The sequence below is a fragment of the Hibiscus syriacus genome, unplaced genomic scaffold (genome assembly GCF_006381635.1).
Source record: "Hibiscus syriacus cultivar Baekdansim isolate YM2019G1 unplaced genomic scaffold, ASM638163v2 tig00110893_pilon, whole genome shotgun sequence".
Classification (NCBI taxonomy): domain Eukaryota; kingdom Viridiplantae; phylum Streptophyta; class Magnoliopsida; order Malvales; family Malvaceae; genus Hibiscus; species Hibiscus syriacus.
In genome coordinates, this window is record NW_024062901.1 from 3,330,281 (window position 1) to 3,350,921 (window position 20,641).

A 20,641-nucleotide genomic window follows, 5' to 3' on the forward strand; every position below is an offset into this window, starting at 1 on the left:
ATAAAGTTTTGGGTAAAGTACATAAGTGGTCCCTCGACTATAAGATACTGTTTTATTAAATTTATTAAATATTAAAAATTATAAAATGGTCTAAAAACTATAGAGTGATGTTTTATTGAGTTCATCGACTATTAAAATTTAAAAAAATGGTACCCGACTATTCATTAATCATTATGTTCTGAACTCGTCATTTTTCCGTTAAAAATGGACAATATTTTGAGTTGAACGTTAATTTCTTGATTGTGATATGATAAAATTTAATCTCAAAATTTCGAACGACCATCATATCTAAGTCATCATGTTGACGTATAGCTTAAAAAACCACCAATTTTTTAATGGAAAATGAAGAGTTTGGAACATAATGAATAGTCGGTTGACTATTTTATAAATTTAAATAGTTGGGATTTAACAAAGCAACATTCGTTGATCATTTTATAACTTTCAATAGTCGATGAACTTAATAACGTAGTACCTTATAGTCGGGGACCATTTGCGTACTTTACACTGAATTTTTATGTCAATCGGTATCTTTTAAAATAGATTTGATTATTTTAAACTTTGTTTAACGATAGTATTTATAGGAATATTGACATTTATTTTTGTGGAGTCTTCATTCATTTCTTCTTAAAAGTTCCTTTTTTGGTTAGATGTTGGACTCTTTATAAAAAGAGTCATGAGTTGAAGACTCAGAAGTGTCAGAGCAACTCGGTTATAGAGGAACAAATAGCCTGTTTTTTAAGGCAGGCTTTAGTTTTGTCTCACTACTTCCCATCTCATACTGGATTTAGCCAACACTGCAGCTTATCATACCTGATGAACTACATATGCTAGTTTATGCCTTAATAGAAGCTGAGAAACAGCTACAGATTACACTGTTTCTAACCCCAATTATTACCATATTCTAAACCCGACACTGACTAAAACATTGCCCAAATCTCTGTCTTGTTTTCTCTCATTGCTGGGGAATGACCATGACGGTCTTCAAGCCCCAAATATCATCGTCCCAAGCAACATCCCCGAACAATGCACCGTACGCCTCGTCCACGTATTCCAAATCCCACAGTGGCCACCACACCGACGCCCACGGCATTTGCTCCTCCGCCGCCCATTCCTCCTCCCAGCACACCAAGCCGCACTCCGCCGCCATTACTCCTCCGTCCCCCTCCTTGGTTTCCACAGCTCTCTTGCTCTTCTTTCGACCATCTTCATCACCCATGGCCTGCCCTTGTCTCTTCATGTTCTTTTTTATGAATTTCAACTGAAAACGATGTAATGAAACGGGGAAGAAGACGATTAGTTATATACATATAGGGGATGTGAAGTTCAAAGTTTCTAGACAACGCGGTTTTGTTGAGGGAGTTTGTGTGATCATATTATTAAATAAAACGTCTCTCTCTCTCGTCTTTTTGTTTAAGTACTTGAAAAACTGACAAAATCTGTCCCCCATGCACTTGGAACCCAACTCAAATTTCATTACCCTGGACAGTTGTTTTAAATACGGTCCGTTTTTTTTTTTTTTGAATTTATCAGTGTTTAAAGATATGCACGTAAAATTTTATATTAGATAATATAAATATAAATTTTATATTAAAATCTTAAAGAATACGACCGTATTTCAACATTCGATCTTTCATATAGGTAAGGAATATGAAACTACTTAGGTGTAGAGAAGAAGGTGATGGAATTGGTGGAAACTTGTGAACTTAATAAAAGCATCTAATATTGAGTACTTGAGGCATCAGCAAGTTACTGGCCATGGGGCGAATTCTTTTAAGCCACCGATACTGATTCAATCTGTGGAGTTACCCAAGCCTCGGTGGCAATTAGATACAGTGTACTTGGTCAAACCCACTCCAATTATTCAAGTCTATTAGAAGTATTCATATTATATGTAAAAGTTCATGTTAGTCCTTTTACTTTAAAAATGAACATTTTGATCCATGTATTATTCTTGAAAATTCATTTTAATCCCCTACTATTAACAATAACATTTCGGACAAAAGTTCCCAGATAATGCTTCCCACTTTTTTAATTCCTCAGATAATGCATCCTGGGAATTATTTCCCAGGATATGCCATTTGTTACAGTAAAGGATGAAGACGTCGTGTAATCGCCTTGACATGTTGAAGATGCCAGGATTTCTATGTGTCTTTAAGCCAAAACCGAGCATAGTGAAGACGCAATGTAATCTCTTCGTTTTGGAGATGAAGACTAGGGGATTACCATGCGTCTTCAATGCAATTCTCGTGCCTTCTATAAGCCTGCATCACCACTGTCGTCCGAGCAGCACAACTGCCTTGATGCATGCATGCGCTCATGAAGGCTACTTCATGCACGTGAAGGTCTAGGGTTTTAGGTGCTTCATCAATGGTCATGCATGCAAAGTAGGTGTTGAAGAAATTATTGGTTTGGATGGGTTGGTGAGTGGTTATTATGTTATATATTGGAGTGTGGATAGTTTGTTTACCTATCCGGTGAAACCATAAAAAAATTGTGTAGTTGAAAGAGAAGAAAGAAATTGGGCGTCGAAGAAACTAGTGAAAGCAAACAAGTGGGATATTAAGCACTTTTATTTAGTTGGACATTATCATTGTGTGGTGATCGGTATATTCATTCAAAATATAAAGTTGTAAGTATATATATATATATTTTTTATTTCTTTTATTGTTATGTCTTAATTTATATTTTTTTATTCAAATTAATTTATGTTAATTTTTTGTATTGATTTGTTGAAGTATGGAAGCAGAAAATAATCTTCTAAGACTAGATGATCGACATTTTTCTTCTCATTTGGGAGTGTTGGTATTCGTATTTAATATAATTTTTTTAGAATGTCTTATTAAAAACGAAAATTATTTTTATGATTAATTCAATGTATTAAAAAATTACAGAAAGACGAGTAGGAACACCTTCGATTACAAATCAATGTTTGTGATGAGCCACATTATTTTATTATCCATAATTTGAAAGTGGTTGGATTTTACGATGTCACGTTTGTTCGAGACTTCAAGTTGGTCACTGATTTGATCAGTGTGTTGATTGAATGATGGAGACCTGAAACTCATACATTTTATCTATCATATGGAGAATGCATAATCACTCTCGAGGACGTGGACCTACAACTTAAGATCCAGATAAATGGGACGGTAGTGGTAAGGAAAACTAAAAAGAACCCAAAATTAGTTTGTGAGAAGTACCTCGGGAAGACGCCACCACCAGGAATTTGAAAAGGGTCGCGTTTGAAGCTATCATGGTTAGAAGACGAATTTAAGCTCGAACATTATAGTACCTATGAAGAAGTTATATATGCAACTCGAGCATATATACTCCAACTAATTGGGAGAATTTTTATTCTGGATAAATCCGGTAATTTAGTTCATGTACAATATCTCCCATTGTTGGACTTGTTTTGGGAAACTGGTAAATATAGTTAGGGATAAGCAATTGGCGTTCTTGTACCGCGAGATGTGCAAGGTGTCATTAGTCACAGATAATAAATTTACAGTAGAAATTGATGGATGTTTGATGTTGCTACAGTCGTGGGTTTGACATACACTTTCATTTTTAACACCGATTAGTCGAGTTGAGATTGAATTTTCTCTTGCCGGAATGTAAAATTTTGATTTAAAATATTAGTTTGAATTTATTTATTTTCTTGAATATGGAAACAATTTTCTAATATTATTTTATTTGCTATAAAGATAGAGGCATAAAATAGAAGAAACGATGTTGTCACAAGCAAAAATGAAGTATATAATATTGATTTACTATTTATTTATTTATTTATAATTATATAATTTACTATTTATTTATTTATATATTTACTATTTATTTATATACTTTATTTGGAGGTCGTATGATATTGGAGAAATAATATCATTTGTACCGCCACATGCGCAACATATTTGGGAGGGTTGTGAATATTGGTGTGCTACTACACCCTTTATACATTTTGTTTTTGTTGAGTACCAGAGGGTCGATAGAGTGTTGAGGCAGTTCGGTTTCTACCAGCCTATTCCGTGAATTCTAGAAAATGATGATGGTCTCCACACAATAGATGCACAGTGCAGGCCCGTAGTTGATTGGGTTACGAAGCATGCCTACTACATCAATCTTTGGAACAACATAGCAGCGTTGATGTCGACTTTCACTCCTGTTCAAGATGTTGACTTCGATTTGCAAATTCGGCTTACCATATCTATTATTGGGATAATGGGAAGCCGTACTTGACAACAACCACAGAAAGGAAGAGATTTAAAGCATATATGAAAAAATTTAGTAAAAGCAGAAAATCTAGACTATGTGGAAGTTCAGCTCAACATGAAGCGAAAACAATACCACTGGATCAAGAGTTTGATGATTCAGGTGAAAAACGATCAACATGATAGTCGTGGGACGAGCATATGAATCAAAGATTGAGTCCGATCATATAGGAAAATGGTAATACGATAGTAGGTGACGACTCATCAGTTCATTAAGCGTTTGATGATTCGACTGTTACTCCCTATAGACCTGAGTTTATTCCACCTCCTCAAACACCCATCAACTACGATCCCATGTTTAGATCGACATTTGATTTTGATGACATGACATCTATGATGTCAAATACGACTATTTGTCATCCACTAGAGATGGGAGGGCAGAGTGGTCTGGAAGAATTTATAACACCGGAGAATATACCCTCGGTGAATGAGTAGGTTGCCTATGATGATCAGACTCCTGAGCAACCACAACGACCACAACGAAATCGTCGAGTCCCTCGACATTATTATTCAACAACACCCCGTCATCGGAAAGAATTATAAATGTTTCCTTGATCTTTTTATGAAAATTATTATTATAAATGTTTCCTTCAACAACACACTCGGTCAAACTTGCTTGAAGGTCGGCCCACTGTAGTTTTCAACCAGTTTGGACCTAGTCACACCATAGGGTAACAAAGTCCAAAGACAACAATAATAGTTAGAGAAAACTACCTAGAAGGTCATTCAACGTTTATTATGTTAATGTTTTGATCACTTCAAAACCTTTTATTTTTGTCAATCAATTTCTACGACGTTAAACCTATAAAAACGGCTAACATCGGGGACTTGACTTTTAGGCACTATTATTTTGGTCAGCCAAACACTTTATATATTATCATATAATTGATTCATTCTATATATATATATATATATATATATATATATATATATATATATATATATATATATATATATTTAGTTTTATAACCTTTTTAAGATTGTTGGATGAGTAAAACAAATTAATGAAATCTATAACAGTAAATGAAAAGATATTTACTGAAAAAAATAAATAATCTCAATTATTTATTTTCACATGTCTAACGATTCTAAAAAATATAAAATTAAAAATTTTACAGTTAGTATAAGTAAATTCTAAATATATATATGAAAAAATATAATTTACGTAAATTATTATAATTTAATGAAAATAAAAAAAATCATAAACCATTAATTTTAAAACCCTAAATTCATTCTTAGCAATTTAAAATTGATTTATAATTGAATTATGATTTTGTAGTAATTTTACGAGAAGATATTTCCAATATACATTGTTTTTCATCTCATTTGTCATATAGAATAAAAATACTTCAACTAAAAGTATCTTTAATAAAATATAATTATTTAGATATATCTTTATCTTATATAATTTAAAAAAATATTATATGCACGAATCGAATGACCTTAATGATAAAATGAATTGTTGTTATTCCTTGAGGCATCATGTTTGACTATCAATAATGTTAAGGATGTGACTGTTAATATCAAATGTTTAAGAGTTATTTTTAAACAGATATTGTTTTATATTTACCCCATATTAATAAAAAATATTATATATTTTAAATAATTTCTTTAAAATAGTATCACTTAATTTTTAAAAGATGAATATTATTTTTATAAATTTATTAAGATGTAGGGAGTATTTTAATACAAAAAGTTAAAAGGACTTTCTCGAAACTTATGATAACTAAAACTAAATCGATAGATTTTCAATAAAAATATATAAAATAACAAATAACAAATTTTTACTTAATTTTTAAGTTTATTTTTGACTTGTCTGACATTCTTCATCTTTCAATGGAACTAACATCAATGTATAATTAAATTTAATACCTTAACACAATTTTAGTGCAATTTAGATTTGATTAAGCTTATATTTTATGTTCCATCTATACATATTATAAACATCAGTTTTTAAACAGATAAAAGAATAAAAATATTTATTAAATATTATAAAATAAGATGAAATAATTATCAAGTCTTGGGTTATAGTATTCTTCCTTTAAGAACCGAATAAAAGACCCAGCTTTCATCATTAAAAGAGCTTAACAAACGTTGACACCACAGAGAAAAACCCAATAGGATCATATACATTGCCGAATGTCTAATTAATTGACTCGATTGGCAGCTTGATTTTTGTACAATTTTCTCTCCATATTCGGAGTTCAGAAACTTAACAATAACATGCAAATCTCTACTTCCCGACCCGACACACTTTAATTACAAAACAAAAAACAACACGATATGGCTATCGACACGACCATCTTCCATCTTGCGAGATGGTTCCTAAACACCTAACAACAGCTATGTTCTTATTTTGTTCAAGAAACTCATCTACTTGCATTTCACTACATACAAAGAACCCCTACAAAAATATTTACATTAAAGGATTCCTTTTCACCGATGACTTCAAAATTCCACGGTTTTAAAACTGGTATTTTGTAAAAGCTCCTCTTCCTTGTTACCTATTTACTCTTTTTGTGGATTGGAATGGGTTCTAAGCCAGTGCAGGGATGCTGCAATTCCGGCTATCCCTGTCAAGGCAGTCGAACCCCTCAACTCTAACAGCTGGTTTGTTACCAAAATTTGCCCGAACACAGCTCCCTTTCCTTGGCCCGGATGAAGACGGCGAGGACAAGCCAGAAGGAGGCGGGATTTGAGATAGTAGTGGAAATGGGGTGGTGGTCTTCTCATCCCCAAATCGAGCATCATGTATTAATGGGTTAGCTGCTCTGCTCGGCGGCGACCCGCAAAAAAATGGGGCCGCCGCCACTACATTTGCACAACTTTCTTCCGCTCCACAACCACCCTGTTATATCCCAAAACCAATAGCCATATGGATTTTATAAGAATCGATATACTAAAACATAAAGTTCTAATTACTGAACTCTATTCTTTTGGTAACTCTTTAGCTGGCACGTGAGCAACAACCTTAGTTTCCTCTATAATTAAGTCCATCACAATTCCTATTTTTTAACAAGTTAAACATAATTTAGGATTATAACTAAAATTAGGTGAAAGAAACATACCTTTGTAAAAATCATATCCAAAACATCACTCCCAGGTTTTGAATCACAAAGCTCCCCTTGATGACTGAAAAAACATCAAACAAATATGTCATTTCTTTGCTTCATGGGGTGAAATTAAAAAGGGAGAGAGGATCAAACGACATAAAAAGCGGTGGAAATTACCTAAATTGTCTTCTAAGGGACCTAACAGGATGGTCGTTGAAGGAGGAGTTTAAGAAACCTAAACGACGTGGTTTCGGGCAGACCATGGTCTCTCCCCGATCTGTAACCATAACTGACATCGGAAAGGAGCTTCGCATCTCCTCACGCCTGCTTCCGATCGAGTTTTGCTGGATCGCACACTGCTTCATCTTTTACCTGTCACCGGTATTTTTAATTTACTATTGACAAATAGTTTACCTGTTCACCACAAACATGCTTAAAAAATCATCCTCCTACAATAGAAACCAAGATATAACTGTCGAAATTTCTTTTCAAGATTAAAATTCCACAAATCACTAAAATCAGCTTTAAATCCACAGATCTGCTCACATAAATTAAAACAAAACATATTTAAGCAGATCGCTAATTAATTTCATCACATATCTACCTAGGCTTAGCAAAAAGTGATGTAAAAACAAAAACCAAGCGCCAATTTTCTAAATCTAGTTTCCGGTAAAGAAAAGATCCAGATCAAGGAACACATGATTCAGAGCTTCAGAAAAAAAGCCATGGATCTTCCAAAAAGATCAACAGAGAGCTAATAGAGAAAAACTTACCTTAGCTTTTAACCGTAAAGCGCCTCTGAAATTCTAGCAGAAATGAAGAAAAAAACAAAAAATTAGGAGAAAGTACAGAGGAGGATGCTAAATGAGAGGTCTAGTGTGATTTATAGAAGAGGCAATAGAATCACACAAAAAATGGATTAATTAATTAATTAAAAAAGGAAAAGGCATGCGGGGAGCAAGCGCCTGCAAAGCAACTACTTCTCTGTAATATGGTCTGGCTGGGCTGTCGCATTTATTTATTCATTTATGTAGCATTTAAAATGAATAAATAAATAAATAACTATTTTTTTAATAAAATATCACGAAGGCGTTGCCTGCCAGCAGCGAGAAATATCAAGGAACCAACAAATTTTTACGAACCAATAGATGGGAAGCGAAGATCCGTGTGGTTTGCTTTTGGACACGTGTTACTTACTTTATGGTTTTGGTTTTCAAATTTTAGGGTTTAGGAACGTGATCGGCATGGGTTTGGTTCGAGTTGTGGTTCTTATTATCTTTTGGGTAAATTATGTGTTTAGTATCTAAACTATTAGTTTTTGTCCATTTTAGTAACTAAACTTTTAACTTCTCCAAAATCATACACAACAATTAGTGTTTGTTTCATTTAATATCCATTCAAAATTTAATGTTAATTTTTCAAAAAATTGAAAGTTTAGGTACTAAAATGGTACTAAATGAGTTAAGTTTTTAATGGTGATGTACTAAAGTGAAACAAAAACTAAATGTTAAGTATGATTATAAAAAAATTGGAAGTTTAGATACTAAAACATACCAAAACTGATAGTTTAGATCATCAATGTGTAGTTTACCTTTTTTTTTGGCTAATTACATACGATCTTTTAATTATAAAAAAATTTATTTGGTCATTATTTTTTTTGAATTTTATCGATCGAACGATTTAATTATTTAAATGTTGTTAATAAAAATCATATTTTTTATTAGCTAAAGTGGTTACAAGTATATATATTCTAATTACTTCCAACCATTTGACAATGAACGTTCAATCACCTTGTTGCAGTCACTGGTGCTCAAACACGTGATCTCTACAATGATTAGCAATTCCTTTAACCACTAAGGTGATTTAGTTTGTGCATATGTTATTAACATTTGAGAGGGGAGTTAATATGGTAGTTAATAAAATTAATATAATTATATATTAAATCCTTATTATTTATATATTATATCAATTTCGCATAATTTTCAATAAATTTAATTATTCAATTAGATTGTTATATGTCAACATCTAATTGGAAAAAAAATAATAAAATTAAATAAATTAAAACTAAGAAGAAAAAATCTTCAATCAGATAGTGACACTTGTCACTAGTGACATATATACATCATTTAATTGAATGACTAAATCTATTAGATTAAATTAAAATTAAGACCAAAATAATATAATGTATAAATCATACGAACCAAATATATAATCATATCAATTTTATTAACTATCATGTTAACTTATATGCCCAATGTTAATGATATATTACTCGATTGAATTCTTTTAAATAATTAAATAAATCGGTTGAAAAAAATAAAAGAATCAATGATTAAATTAAAATAACCTCACAATTGAATTGTCATAGTATAATTTACCCCTTTCTTAAAACTCGTACGAAACGGTGATCGAGTGTTCGGGAATTATGCTTAATCCACTGGTTTATTTTTATTTTAATAGTTTGTCATCTCGATTTTAAGGTTTTACTTTGATTAATATAAATTAACTCGCGTCGTAATTTTAGTTTTAAAAGATGAGTCTTTTAATAGAGATTTTTTACGTACACAAATACTAAAACTCAAAATATTACTTAAATTATATCGACTGTTTATCGCTTGAACCAATATCTGTTGATCATTGATGACGTTTATTAAGTTTTAATTCTCAATTTTATTAGATATTTCTCTATAACTCTCTACTGTATTTAATCACGTAAAATTTTATATTAAAAATAATTTTAAAAAAAATCAATTTATAAAAATAGAAAAAATATTAATAAAAATATAACAACAATTATTTTCCCCAACCTCACCTATATTCCTACAAGGCTACTATCATAGCTAACTCGAGTAACATAGCAACTATCGTAGGCCTATTAAGGAGATCCGAACTAATCCGGACGGTTTTTCATTTTAAAAATTTAATTTCAGTCGTATTCTTTAAAATGTGTAGTTGAATAGAGTTAGATCAAATTTAATTTTAGAGTGAGAAATTTGATTCGAATTTATATAATGTTATAATTATTATTTGTATATTTAAATATTATATAATAATATTTCTTTTATATTAACTTTTTAAAAATATAACCTGATTTTAATAAAAAAAAATAAACTTTTACATATATATATCAAATCTAATCGAATGTGAATTTATGGCCTAAAACATTGAATTGAATTTTGAATCAAGTAGATCCTCTTAAACCTGGATTAAATCAAGTGTACGTGAATTAATTTAATTTTCGATTAAATTTGAATAGGTCAAAAATCCAATCGTACCGGACGTATTGTCATCCCTTGCCTATTAATACAGCTTGCACTTTCATTTCCAACGCCATGGCTAGTGGCTACACGGTGGGAAGTAGGGATGGACAGGGTGGGGTCGGGTTGAGTTTTTATCTATTCGATCTAATCCGAGAATAAAAGATCCTTCATTCGAAACTTGATCCGACTAAAATAAAATTTCACCCGACCCGACATATAACTTAGAAACTCAACCTGACCAGACCCGAAATAATAATAAAAATATTTTTTTATTTAATAAAAACAGACTTAATTGAAAAATATATATATATATAGAGGGGTATTATTGTAATTATTTCTAAATATATAAGATATAATTATATATTTTTTCGGGTCGGGTATTTTTCACCCTAAACCCGAACCCGACTGAACATCACACTTAAAAAAACCGTCCCGACATGCCCCAAACCCAATTTTTTTTTAAAAAAAATCGATCCGATCGGGTCGGATTAGGTCGAAACCCTTCAAATTCGGGTCTCATGCCCATCCCTAACGGGAAGCCCTACACCAAATGCTTCAATGGTTTAATTCAAACCCAAAACATCTAAATAAAAAATAGTAAACAACCTACGGGCTGAAGATCCATGACCAAACACTACGAGCTTTGGTCTCTAAACCACCCCCAAACTCGTAATCAGATTTAGCCGATCCAAAATATTACCATCTTAAGTCACATTTTTATGGTTTATTTTTTAAGAGTTTTGAAGGGTTTTATAATAGGTTTGTGGAGTTTGTGGTATTTTTTTGATAAAACGAATATTAAATTCGTTTTTCACGATGTTGAAAAGGAGTGAACTAATAATTTAGGATCTAATGATTGACAGTGATCAATGACGGTTACCAACTGTGATGAACGGAGGTCAAGGACTTTTACAGGATTCAAAGGTTAAATCGATATTTTATCTAAAATTTATAGGATAAAATTAATATTTTATATAAAATTTAGAGGTTAAAATTAATATTTTATTTTTATTTTATGGTAAAATTAGTAATTTGATTAAAATCCAAAAACCAAGTTGAAAATTAACTATTTCTAATAACATATCATGTCATCGTGTCATGGAACTAATGAAAGTTAAGGCTGAATTATTAAAATAAAGACAGATCGAAAATAAAGGTGACTGGAATGTAATGTTTTTAAAACCGTTAACCAAAATAATATAGACTAAAAACAAAAGAGACCACCATTGTAATTTTTCTTTATATAAAATATTATATTTTAGGATAAAGTGCATAAATGGTCATCGACTATATAATACTACTTTATTAAGTCTCTTGACTATTAAAAAATACAAAATGATCCCTCAACTATAGGAAGTTACTTTGTTGAGTCTGTAGACTATTAAAGTTGCAAAATAGTCACTTGGTTATTCATTATGTTCCAAATTTATCATTTTCTATTAACATGTTGACTAAGTTATGATAGTCATTTGAGATTATGAGATCAAATTTAATCATATCATAGTTAGCGAGTTAACGTACAGCTTAGACAGTTATCAAAATTTTAACGGAAAGGTCGAATTTGAAATATAATGAATAATCATACGATAATTTTGTAATTTTTAATAGTCGAGAGATTTAACAAAAACAACTTATAATAATTATTTACAACCAAAAGGTTTGTATTGGCATTTCCTAACTAAAATCATGAATAAAGTAGAAAGCCACTAGAAATTGCCCATTTGTGATTATATAATTTTATTAACGCTAACAGAAACAACTCCAAATTTTCTATAATCTGTCTGTTTGAGAAAAGAGTGAGGATTTGAAACCCTGCTTGATTATTAGCACTTGAACAGCTCAAAATCTCATATTTTATAACCATTTCCAGCTTTACAACCTCTTCAATTTAATTTGTTTTATTTATTCGTCATCTCTACCAGTCTACTACCGATCTCAAATCCCCCTTTTGTTTCTAGTTTCCATTCGATTATAAATAAACTATTATATAAATAATACATATTGTTATATATATATATATGACATATGATGGGTGAAAAGGGAGATGTTGATGAAGAAGAAGAAGAAAGAATATGCAAAATGTCCTCAAGTTTCTGATTATGTTTCTCTCTGTGTGTTGTTATTGTGTGAAGGCAATAGTAATTAGAAGGAGAGGCACAAGCGGAAGAAGTGGCTTCTGTGTATGTTCATTCACACCTCATCGATACCCATTTTCTTGTCTTCTTCTTCCCCATGAAACCCATTGTCTCCTTCTTTTCACCCACTGTTTTACCCTCCCCTTCCTCTACTCCGCCGTCCGAGGTGCCCCGGATGAGCTTCTCCGCCACCCACCACTGCTCCGGTCAAAACAAAGCAAAGCTCGTTGTTATCATGGGCGCCACCGGCGCCGGGAAGTTCCGTCTCTCGATCGACTTGTCGGATCATTTTCCTCGCTCTCAAATCATAAACTCCGACAAAGTGCAGGTTTACAACGGGTTAGTTAGATATAACGACGAACAGAATCTCTATGGAGGAGAGGAAAGGGGTCCCACACTTCCTGTTGGTGGACTTCGACTCCATCGACGCTGACGTGGCGCCGTCGCAGTTCCGTTAGACGGTGGGTTTCTTCGTTGCCGATAATGCTTATGGTTTGTTTTCTGTAATATCTCCTAGCTGAATTTGAACACCTTGAAACAATTTTACTCAATTGAAATGATGGAGTAATCTTTAAAGGAAAAAATAATTGTTATTTTGTATAGTAACGAGCTCAAGGAGAAAATTAAGAAAAATAACAAGTATAATGTAATAAAGGTCGTGATGGCAATAGGTCACTCAAAAAGTCCAAAAGTCAAAAGGGAGAAAGAGAACAAGTCAAAATAAAAAATTGCGGAAAATGAATGTATCTTTTGTTGTGAAAACAAGTCTAGATGTATGTGTTATAAAGCATGATACTAATGACTCTTAAATATTCGTTTTTTCTCTTCTTATTCTACAAATTTTATTTGTATATTATAAATATTTCATATTATGTTTGATATATTAATAAAAAAAATAACTACTGAAATTTGGGCTACATACAATTTTATAATCAGTTTGGGCTATTTATGCTTTCACGTGAACTTTGTGGCTAATTAATAAAGATTCGGAAAATATGGTTTAAATTAAAAATGATAAATATTGAAATAGGAAAATATTAAATTAGAATTTTTGAAAAAGCATAACACTGTAATAAAACATTGAAAATCTAGGAGTAATCGTTTTTTTAATTCTACTTTAATTTTATGTGAATATATTCAATTAATTATCTGTTTATTTTTTAATTAATTATTAATAACACTGTAATATATTTTTATTTTGAAATTTTATGAGAGTGTTTTTGAAGACATTCAGTGATAATGATTAAATATCATAAAGAGACGTAAAATTATTTGATAAAAAAATAAAGGGAAATAACAATGATTAGTGCTAATGCATCAGTTTATGTACTAAATTTTAATTCTAATTAAATATAATTATAACATTAACTAAATGTAATTAATATAACAAAAGAGACACCGACAACCAACCAAATTACGTGCAAATTTGTTGATGAAAATAAATAAATAAAATTTTTGAAAATGTAAAAAAAAAAAAAAAACTCGAAAAGGCAAAGGTCAAGGCCTAGATGGTACAAGACTAAGCTGCAAATCCAAGCTCAATGAATCATCAAAATCATCTCCTTTTGTAAACCTACTCAACGAGGGACCATCAGAGGTCCGACCGTGGTTGGCCCTACCTTGCATCATTTGTGGGCAAACGTTCAATCCTTGATCGCCACCGCCATCGTAAGGTACACCGGATGGCCCGCTTCCACCACCGCCGGTTGGAATCAAACAGCCATCTGAGTAATGGAAAGGTGGTGGCCCTCCACGTGGTAAGTAAACCCAAGATGGCCCCGTTGCAGCCGGCACCACAAGCGGGGCGGCCGACGCTAACAGATGATGCGGAGGAGCGAAAGCGGAGATCATGGGATTCCTAGTGAACGAAACCGTCGCCGCCGCGCTTCGAGTGGCCTGCATCTGAGCACGCTTCAGCTGCTGCCTTTCCTTTTTATGAGCATTTTGGTGACCCCCAAGTGCCTGAGAGTTGGCGAACTCACGGCAACAATACTGGCACTCGTATTTACGTTCACTCGAAGGAGCGGGGAAACCGCTAGGCTCTTCCGGCGACGTCCCTGACGGTGGAGCTTTGATCGTGTTGATTGTAGTGATGCTGGATTCCGAACCCTCGTCGTCCTCCGAGACGTTGAAGCCGAAGAGCTTTAAACGTGTAGCGGCGGCGGCGGCCGTGGTGGTTCTGGTATTATCCTGGTACTCTAGCTTCGCCATGTTATAAGAGAATTGAGATGCAGAGAATAAAAGAGAAAAAGAAGAAACTATAAGGTAATATTGTAGTGTTAGAGAAGAGCTGCATGTGTGGGGTATATATATACATAGAGACAGGATGAAAATAAAGAAAGTGGCTTACAAAATGTGCACAGTGGGAGAGAAAGATTTCAGATATCCCATGGAGGAAATCAGGGGGGGGGAAACACAATGGGGACCCAAGAGGATTTCACTTTGTCTCCCGTTGTACCTATTACTCTCGTTTTTTGGGGTCCGATTTAGGTACATTATAAATTATTTGAGTTTGGTTTAAACATAGTTAAATTGATATTCAAATTAAATGAATTTAATTTGAGTTCGAATTCGACTGAAGTTCTTAACCAGTCAAAGAAACTATTTGATATTCGATTTAAAAATTTCACGAACAATTTCAAAAAAATAATATATTAAAATTTTAATTTTAAAATTAAATTGTTAATAATATTAACATTTAAATGCTTTTTAATACAATATAAAGTTTTCATGTACTTAAGGTTTATGTTCGAGTTTGAGCTTCAATCGAATTAAGTCTGAGAATATTTTGAGTTCAAGTTTTTACAAGCTCGAGTCGAGTTTCAATTTTTGATTTCATGCTCGATTCAAACTTAAAAGATTTTAAACTCATGAACTTTTGAGTCGAGTCGAGCTTAGCTTTAAACTTTTCAAACCAAGTCAAACTCAGTAATACTCGAATTCAAATCGACTTATTTATAACCCTAATTAGGTTTGAACTCAGGATACATAAAATTGATCCGACATAATATTATAATTTTTCATTATATATCTTAAGAATAATTATAATAATATCTCTCGTCATAGTTTTTTCAATTAATATATATATTATATACATGACTATGGTCCAATTACATATTATCATTGGACTAGCTAATGTTTTGTATAGAAGACTAAAATGATTGAGTTGGTGCATATATGGTATTATTTTTTTCTTTTAAATTTGTTTTGTTGAAAATATGACGCAATGTGGTTATAAAACAGACAAGGAACTGATGTGACATGAACCACTTTAGGGTTTTTTTAAGTTGCAATTTGGGCACTGAGAAGCAAACAAAGATTTTAAACAAATGAAAAGTAATTAAAATTAAATTTAAAATTAAAATTAAAAAAAATTATTATAAAAATACAGAAAAATAAATTAATAGTCATACGAAATTCATGTATAATAAGATTTAAATTAAATAAATATAAAAACCAATAACACACCTTGATGCTTCTCCACTTCACTTGACTTGGGCTCAATCTCAGGAGGCGACAGCGGCACCCACTCCCAATTTAGCCTCATCCCTCCCTTCAAAGTCAAACCATAAAACATTTATTTGTTAAAATTAATCTACTTTAAACATTTAAACATATTTAAATCTAAATTCATATAATTATAATAATAAAAATGATAACTAAATTAATATTTAGTAGTCTCTTAAATGAAAGGAAGGCTACACAATTTTATATAATACGGGAGCTTGTTGCCAGATTGAAAAGACATAAATGAAAAATATAGCAGTAATCAATATTGATTAAGTAGGATACTCTTCATATATATATATATATATATATATATATATATATATAACTAAATTTACAATGATTTAGTATAGTTGAATGAGTCAAAGTAAATGTTCGAGATTATTTCATTTTTGTAATGAATATTTTTTTTTATTTGATACTGTTAATCTCAATAGTTTATTTTTACTCATCCAATGATCCTAAATTTATGTTTGTTGGTAATATTGACTGCAAAATCACACCGTTAGCACAAACTGGAAAATAAATAGATAGATAATTTGAATCAACCGAAACCGTGTCGTGGTAAAAACCACTGCCTTAGAAACGAATTCGTCCCGATGTGTGTAACCGCTCCAATAGGCGTATCGTCCCTCGAGGTTAACACAATTGCTCCAAATTGTACACTCGAAACCAAAGTGAATTGTTGGTGGTACTGCTCCTCTGATCGACGGAAAGACTTAGAAACTTAGAAAGCTTTGAGAGAGTTGAGAAATGTTTGAGTGAATTGTGGATGAGTTGAGAGTAAAATGAGATATCTATTTATAGGATGCGTCTAGGGTAAAAACATCCAAGAAAAATTAGAATTAAAATTATGATTTAATTCCAGAAAATTAAACCTTTGTAACTCCTTATATTAATCATATGAAATTACTGAAATAACACAATGAATCTGGCCCTCAGTACGTCAAGATTCATTCTGTAAAATCCATCCCATTTGTAACTCCAGAAATAAAATTTTGTAACTCTTGTAATCGACCCATTAACAGCTTGTTCCTTATCTTGAACAAGGTTGTGAAATAGTCCAGGTTCATCTAATCGTTTCTCTAATTAATATTAAAAATTTCGTTTGAATTATTATTTCAGAAATCAATACATACAATCATTTAATCAGATGTTACCCTATGAAATTATAGAATTCAAACAGACCTCTTGGGCACCCTATAAATATTAGAAGAAATGTTCCTTCACAATCATTTCTTTTGTTTTGTGAAAATTCCTTACGAATTTTCTCTAAAAAGATGGAATTTGAGGGAACGTGTCAAAGACACATATTGATACGAGCCACGAGCCCTAACCTTGACCATGACCATACGAGACGGACGGACGACGACAGTAGCTGTGAACGAGAAGCCCCCTTGTTCTCTATCACTCAACAAGGTAGTGGAGAATGTAAACCTTAAATATTCAATCCCAATGTATTTACTCACTCAATATGGGATTGAGCATCACTAATATTCCCCACTAATGCGAAAGAATTATTGTGAAACTCAAAAACAATCTTTCCTGAAAAGCAATAGTCAGATTAGTTGCTTAAGCTATAATGTCTCGAATCCCGAGTTAGTAGTTCGGGTCAATCCGAAGTCCAAAGTTGAGCCATTGGACCTTATATTATATTAGTTGGACCAAGTTGTTGTTAGTGGGCTTGAGTTAGGGCCCAAGAGAGTTAATAAAGGGTGATGAGTAAATTATGAAATAAAAGTGTTGAAACATTTTAATATTTCGATATAACAAATTAAGTTAAATGAATTTTAAGATTTTCCAAATGATTTTCTAAGTATATTCGATATAACTATTCGAATATCAAAACATTACTCCAAATATTTCAAAAATCATTTTTGATCCTTACTTAAGTGTAAAATTAAGTTTTAATCATAAAACAATTTCAAAATATTTTACAAAGTATTTCGAACCAATTCAAAGCCAAAAATTCCAGAATACTCAGAGGGAACCGATTCCCCCCATAGGAGGAACCGATTCCCCCCTGAATGGTTTGGCTCCGAGATTTCCAGAATGCTCGGAGGGAACCGATTCCCCCCCCAAGGGGGTACCGATTCCCCCTTGTTCAACGGTCGAAATATTTGAATTTTACACTTAGGGAACCGATTCCCTATGAGAGGGAACCGATTCCCCCCACTGTCCAAGCTGTTTTATTAAATGTTTTCACACTAAAACGGCTATAATATCTTCTCTAATTATCCCCAACGTTCAGAAGTGATCCAAGGTGTATTTAAGCAAGCTTAGAAGCCATTGATCAATAACAAGAAACATCAAGCAACTAGAATCAAGAGAGAATCAAAGAGAAAGCATCAAACCTCAAGTTTGAGCATTTCAAGCCCATTTTCATTCAATATTCATTTTGCTTTCAAGAACACTTTTTGTGCTCAGTTGTATTCATCTTTGAGTGTTCTTTTCTTTGTTCTAGAATTGTGCAAACATCTTACCTTGTGAGGTTTTCTTGTAAGTTTGCAAATTTGTAATCTTCTCTTTGACAAAAGAGTGTTCTCAAGAGTTGGGGTATACTCTTGAGGGAATTGTAAGGTTATCTCTTTGGCCTCAAAAGAAAGAACAAATTAGTGAATTTGTTGGAAAATCCTTAGTGTGGATAGCTAAGGTAGTGGACGTAGACTTTGTTTGAGAAAGTCGAACCACTGTAAATCGCTGTGCAATTACTTTCAATTTTCTGCAAAAGCTTCCACAAAATTTTTATTGCCAATTCACCCCCCTCTTGGCCAATTTCGTCATTCGATTAACTCAACAATTGGCATCAGAGCCTAACTCATTTGAAGGTTTAATCGCCTCTTGAGTCGATCCGGGAAGAGTTACATCGATTACAAAGTCATCAATGGCCTCCACTTCAAACTTCGACTCCGGTCTCGATTCGATGCCCGTCAACAAGCCTCCTTTCTTCAATGGAGCTAACTATGCCTATTGGAAGAATAGAATGATGTACTTCATTCAAGCAAGTGACATGGGAGCATGGAATGCTGTAGAAGAAGGATACATCAAACCTCTCACTCATCCAAGGTTGTGGAGTGAAGGAGAGACAAGAATGTTCCAGCTCAACTCCAAAGCCATCCATATTATTTTTGTGCTCTTGGACCAGATGAATACGGAAGAGTTTCATCGTGTACAACCGCCAAAGAAATATGGGACAAACTTCAAGTCACACATGAAGGTACAGATGAGGTAAAGAAATCAAAAATTAGTATTCTAACGCATAGCTATGAAAATTTCAGGATGAAACCAAATGAAGACATCAAAGCTATGACGGATAGATTTTCAACGATTGTCAATGGTCTCAAATCATATGGAGAGATCATCTCAAATGAAAAGCTTGTGAGGAAGTTAGTCTACTCCCTCCCAAAATCATGGCAATCAAAGAAGACGGCAATCATCGAGTCTAAGGACCTATCGTCCTTAACTCTTGAAGAACTTATCGGTTCACTCCTCACTCATGAGATGATGCTTGAAGATGAGGTGGACCTTGATAAAGTTGAAGAGACACCAAAGGAGAAGGAAAAGAAGAAAAACATTGGAGTTGCTCTCAAATCCACAAAAGATGAGAGTGATTCTAATGATGATGATGACGAGGAAATGGCATTGTTTGCCAAACGGTTCAGAAAAATGATGAGACCTTACCAAGGAAGAAAATTCAAACGAAACGAAGGCCTCAAAAATGAACCAAAAGAGAAGGACCCAATCATTTGCTATGAATGCAAAAAGCCGGGGCATGTCAAATATGATTGCCCACAATTGAAGAAAAAGGGTCAATCAAAGAATAAGCACAAGGCTCATGTGGCTACATGGAGCGATGAAGAAGGTTCCGATGAAGAGGAACAAGAAGTAGCAAACTTGTGCTTGATGGCATTCGGGGAAGATTCTAAGGTAACCTCTAACTCATCTGATTTTGATGATTTATCTTATGATGAGTTATTTGAGGAGTACAATGGGTTGGCTTCGGATTATGAGAAATTGTTTTTAAAATATAAAAATGATGTTTCAAAATTGAAAAATGAAAACAAACTCATATCCAAAACCAACAACGATCTTGAAAGTAAAATCAAAAATTTGCAAATCAAACTAGAAGAGTTTGAAAAGAAAAATTTAGATTTGCAAAATTTACTTTCAAAGATCAATGATGATCATCAAAAGAAAATTGATGATCTTAAAACTTCTTTTGATAAAGTTGGAACAAAACATTTTGAAAAAGGTGAAAATTCAAAATCCAACTTTGTTAGAAAAAGTTTTAGAAACTACAATCATAGAGGTCCCCAAAGAACCTCTAATGGAAAAATCATTAGAAGTGTGTGGGTTCCTAAAGAACTCATTACTACTAAAGATAAAAATATCCTACACAAATGGATACCTAAAGGGACTAGGAT

The 20,641-nt window shown here is 32.7% G+C and overlaps 2 protein-coding genes across 3 annotated transcripts; both read right to left on the reverse strand.

Moving 5' to 3' along the window:
- Positions 1 to 6,592: 6,592 nt before the first annotated feature.
- Positions 6,593 to 8,277, reverse strand: LOC120145207. 2 transcript variants are annotated; one of them, XM_039159101.1, is made up of 4 exons: positions 8,089 to 8,277; positions 7,493 to 7,729; positions 7,331 to 7,394; positions 6,593 to 7,110 (listed from the first exon to the last, which is right to left on the reverse strand). In XM_039159101.1, the coding sequence occupies exons 2-4, from the start codon at positions 7,678 to 7,680 to the stop codon at positions 6,799 to 6,801; spliced, it is 564 nt and encodes a 187-aa protein (XP_039015032.1). In that variant the 5' UTR covers positions 7,681 to 7,729; positions 8,089 to 8,277; the 3' UTR covers positions 6,593 to 6,798. The 2 variants fall into 2 exon arrangements, with proteins under 2 accessions (XP_039015032.1, XP_039015033.1); XM_039159102.1 differs by having other exon boundaries at positions 7,493 to 7,764.
- A 5,923-nt stretch (positions 8,278 to 14,200) lies between these two features.
- LOC120145150 (zinc finger protein GIS3-like) lies at positions 14,201 to 14,986 on the reverse strand. The gene has a single exon (XM_039159042.1). The coding sequence runs from the start codon at positions 14,919 to 14,921 to the stop codon at positions 14,208 to 14,210; it is 714 nt and encodes a 237-aa protein (XP_039014973.1). The 5' UTR covers positions 14,922 to 14,986; the 3' UTR covers positions 14,201 to 14,207.
- Positions 14,987 to 20,641: the final 5,655 nt, after the last annotated feature.

Coding starts and splice junctions, on each gene's coding strand:
- LOC120145207 (XM_039159101.1), bottom strand. CDS start 7,680: ATGAAGCAGTGTGCGATCCAGCAAAACTCGATCGGAAGCAGGCGTGAG. Junction 7,395..7,492: donor TCCCTTAGAAGACAATTTAG/GTAATTTCCACC, acceptor ATGTTTTTTCAG/TCATCAAGGGGAGCTTTGTG. Junction 7,111..7,330: donor TGGATATGATTTTTACAAAG/GTATGTTTCTTT, acceptor GGGATATAACAG/GGTGGTTGTGGAGCGGAAGA.
- LOC120145150 (XM_039159042.1), bottom strand. CDS start 14,921: ATGGCGAAGCTAGAGTACCAGGATAATACCAGAACCACCACGGCCGCC.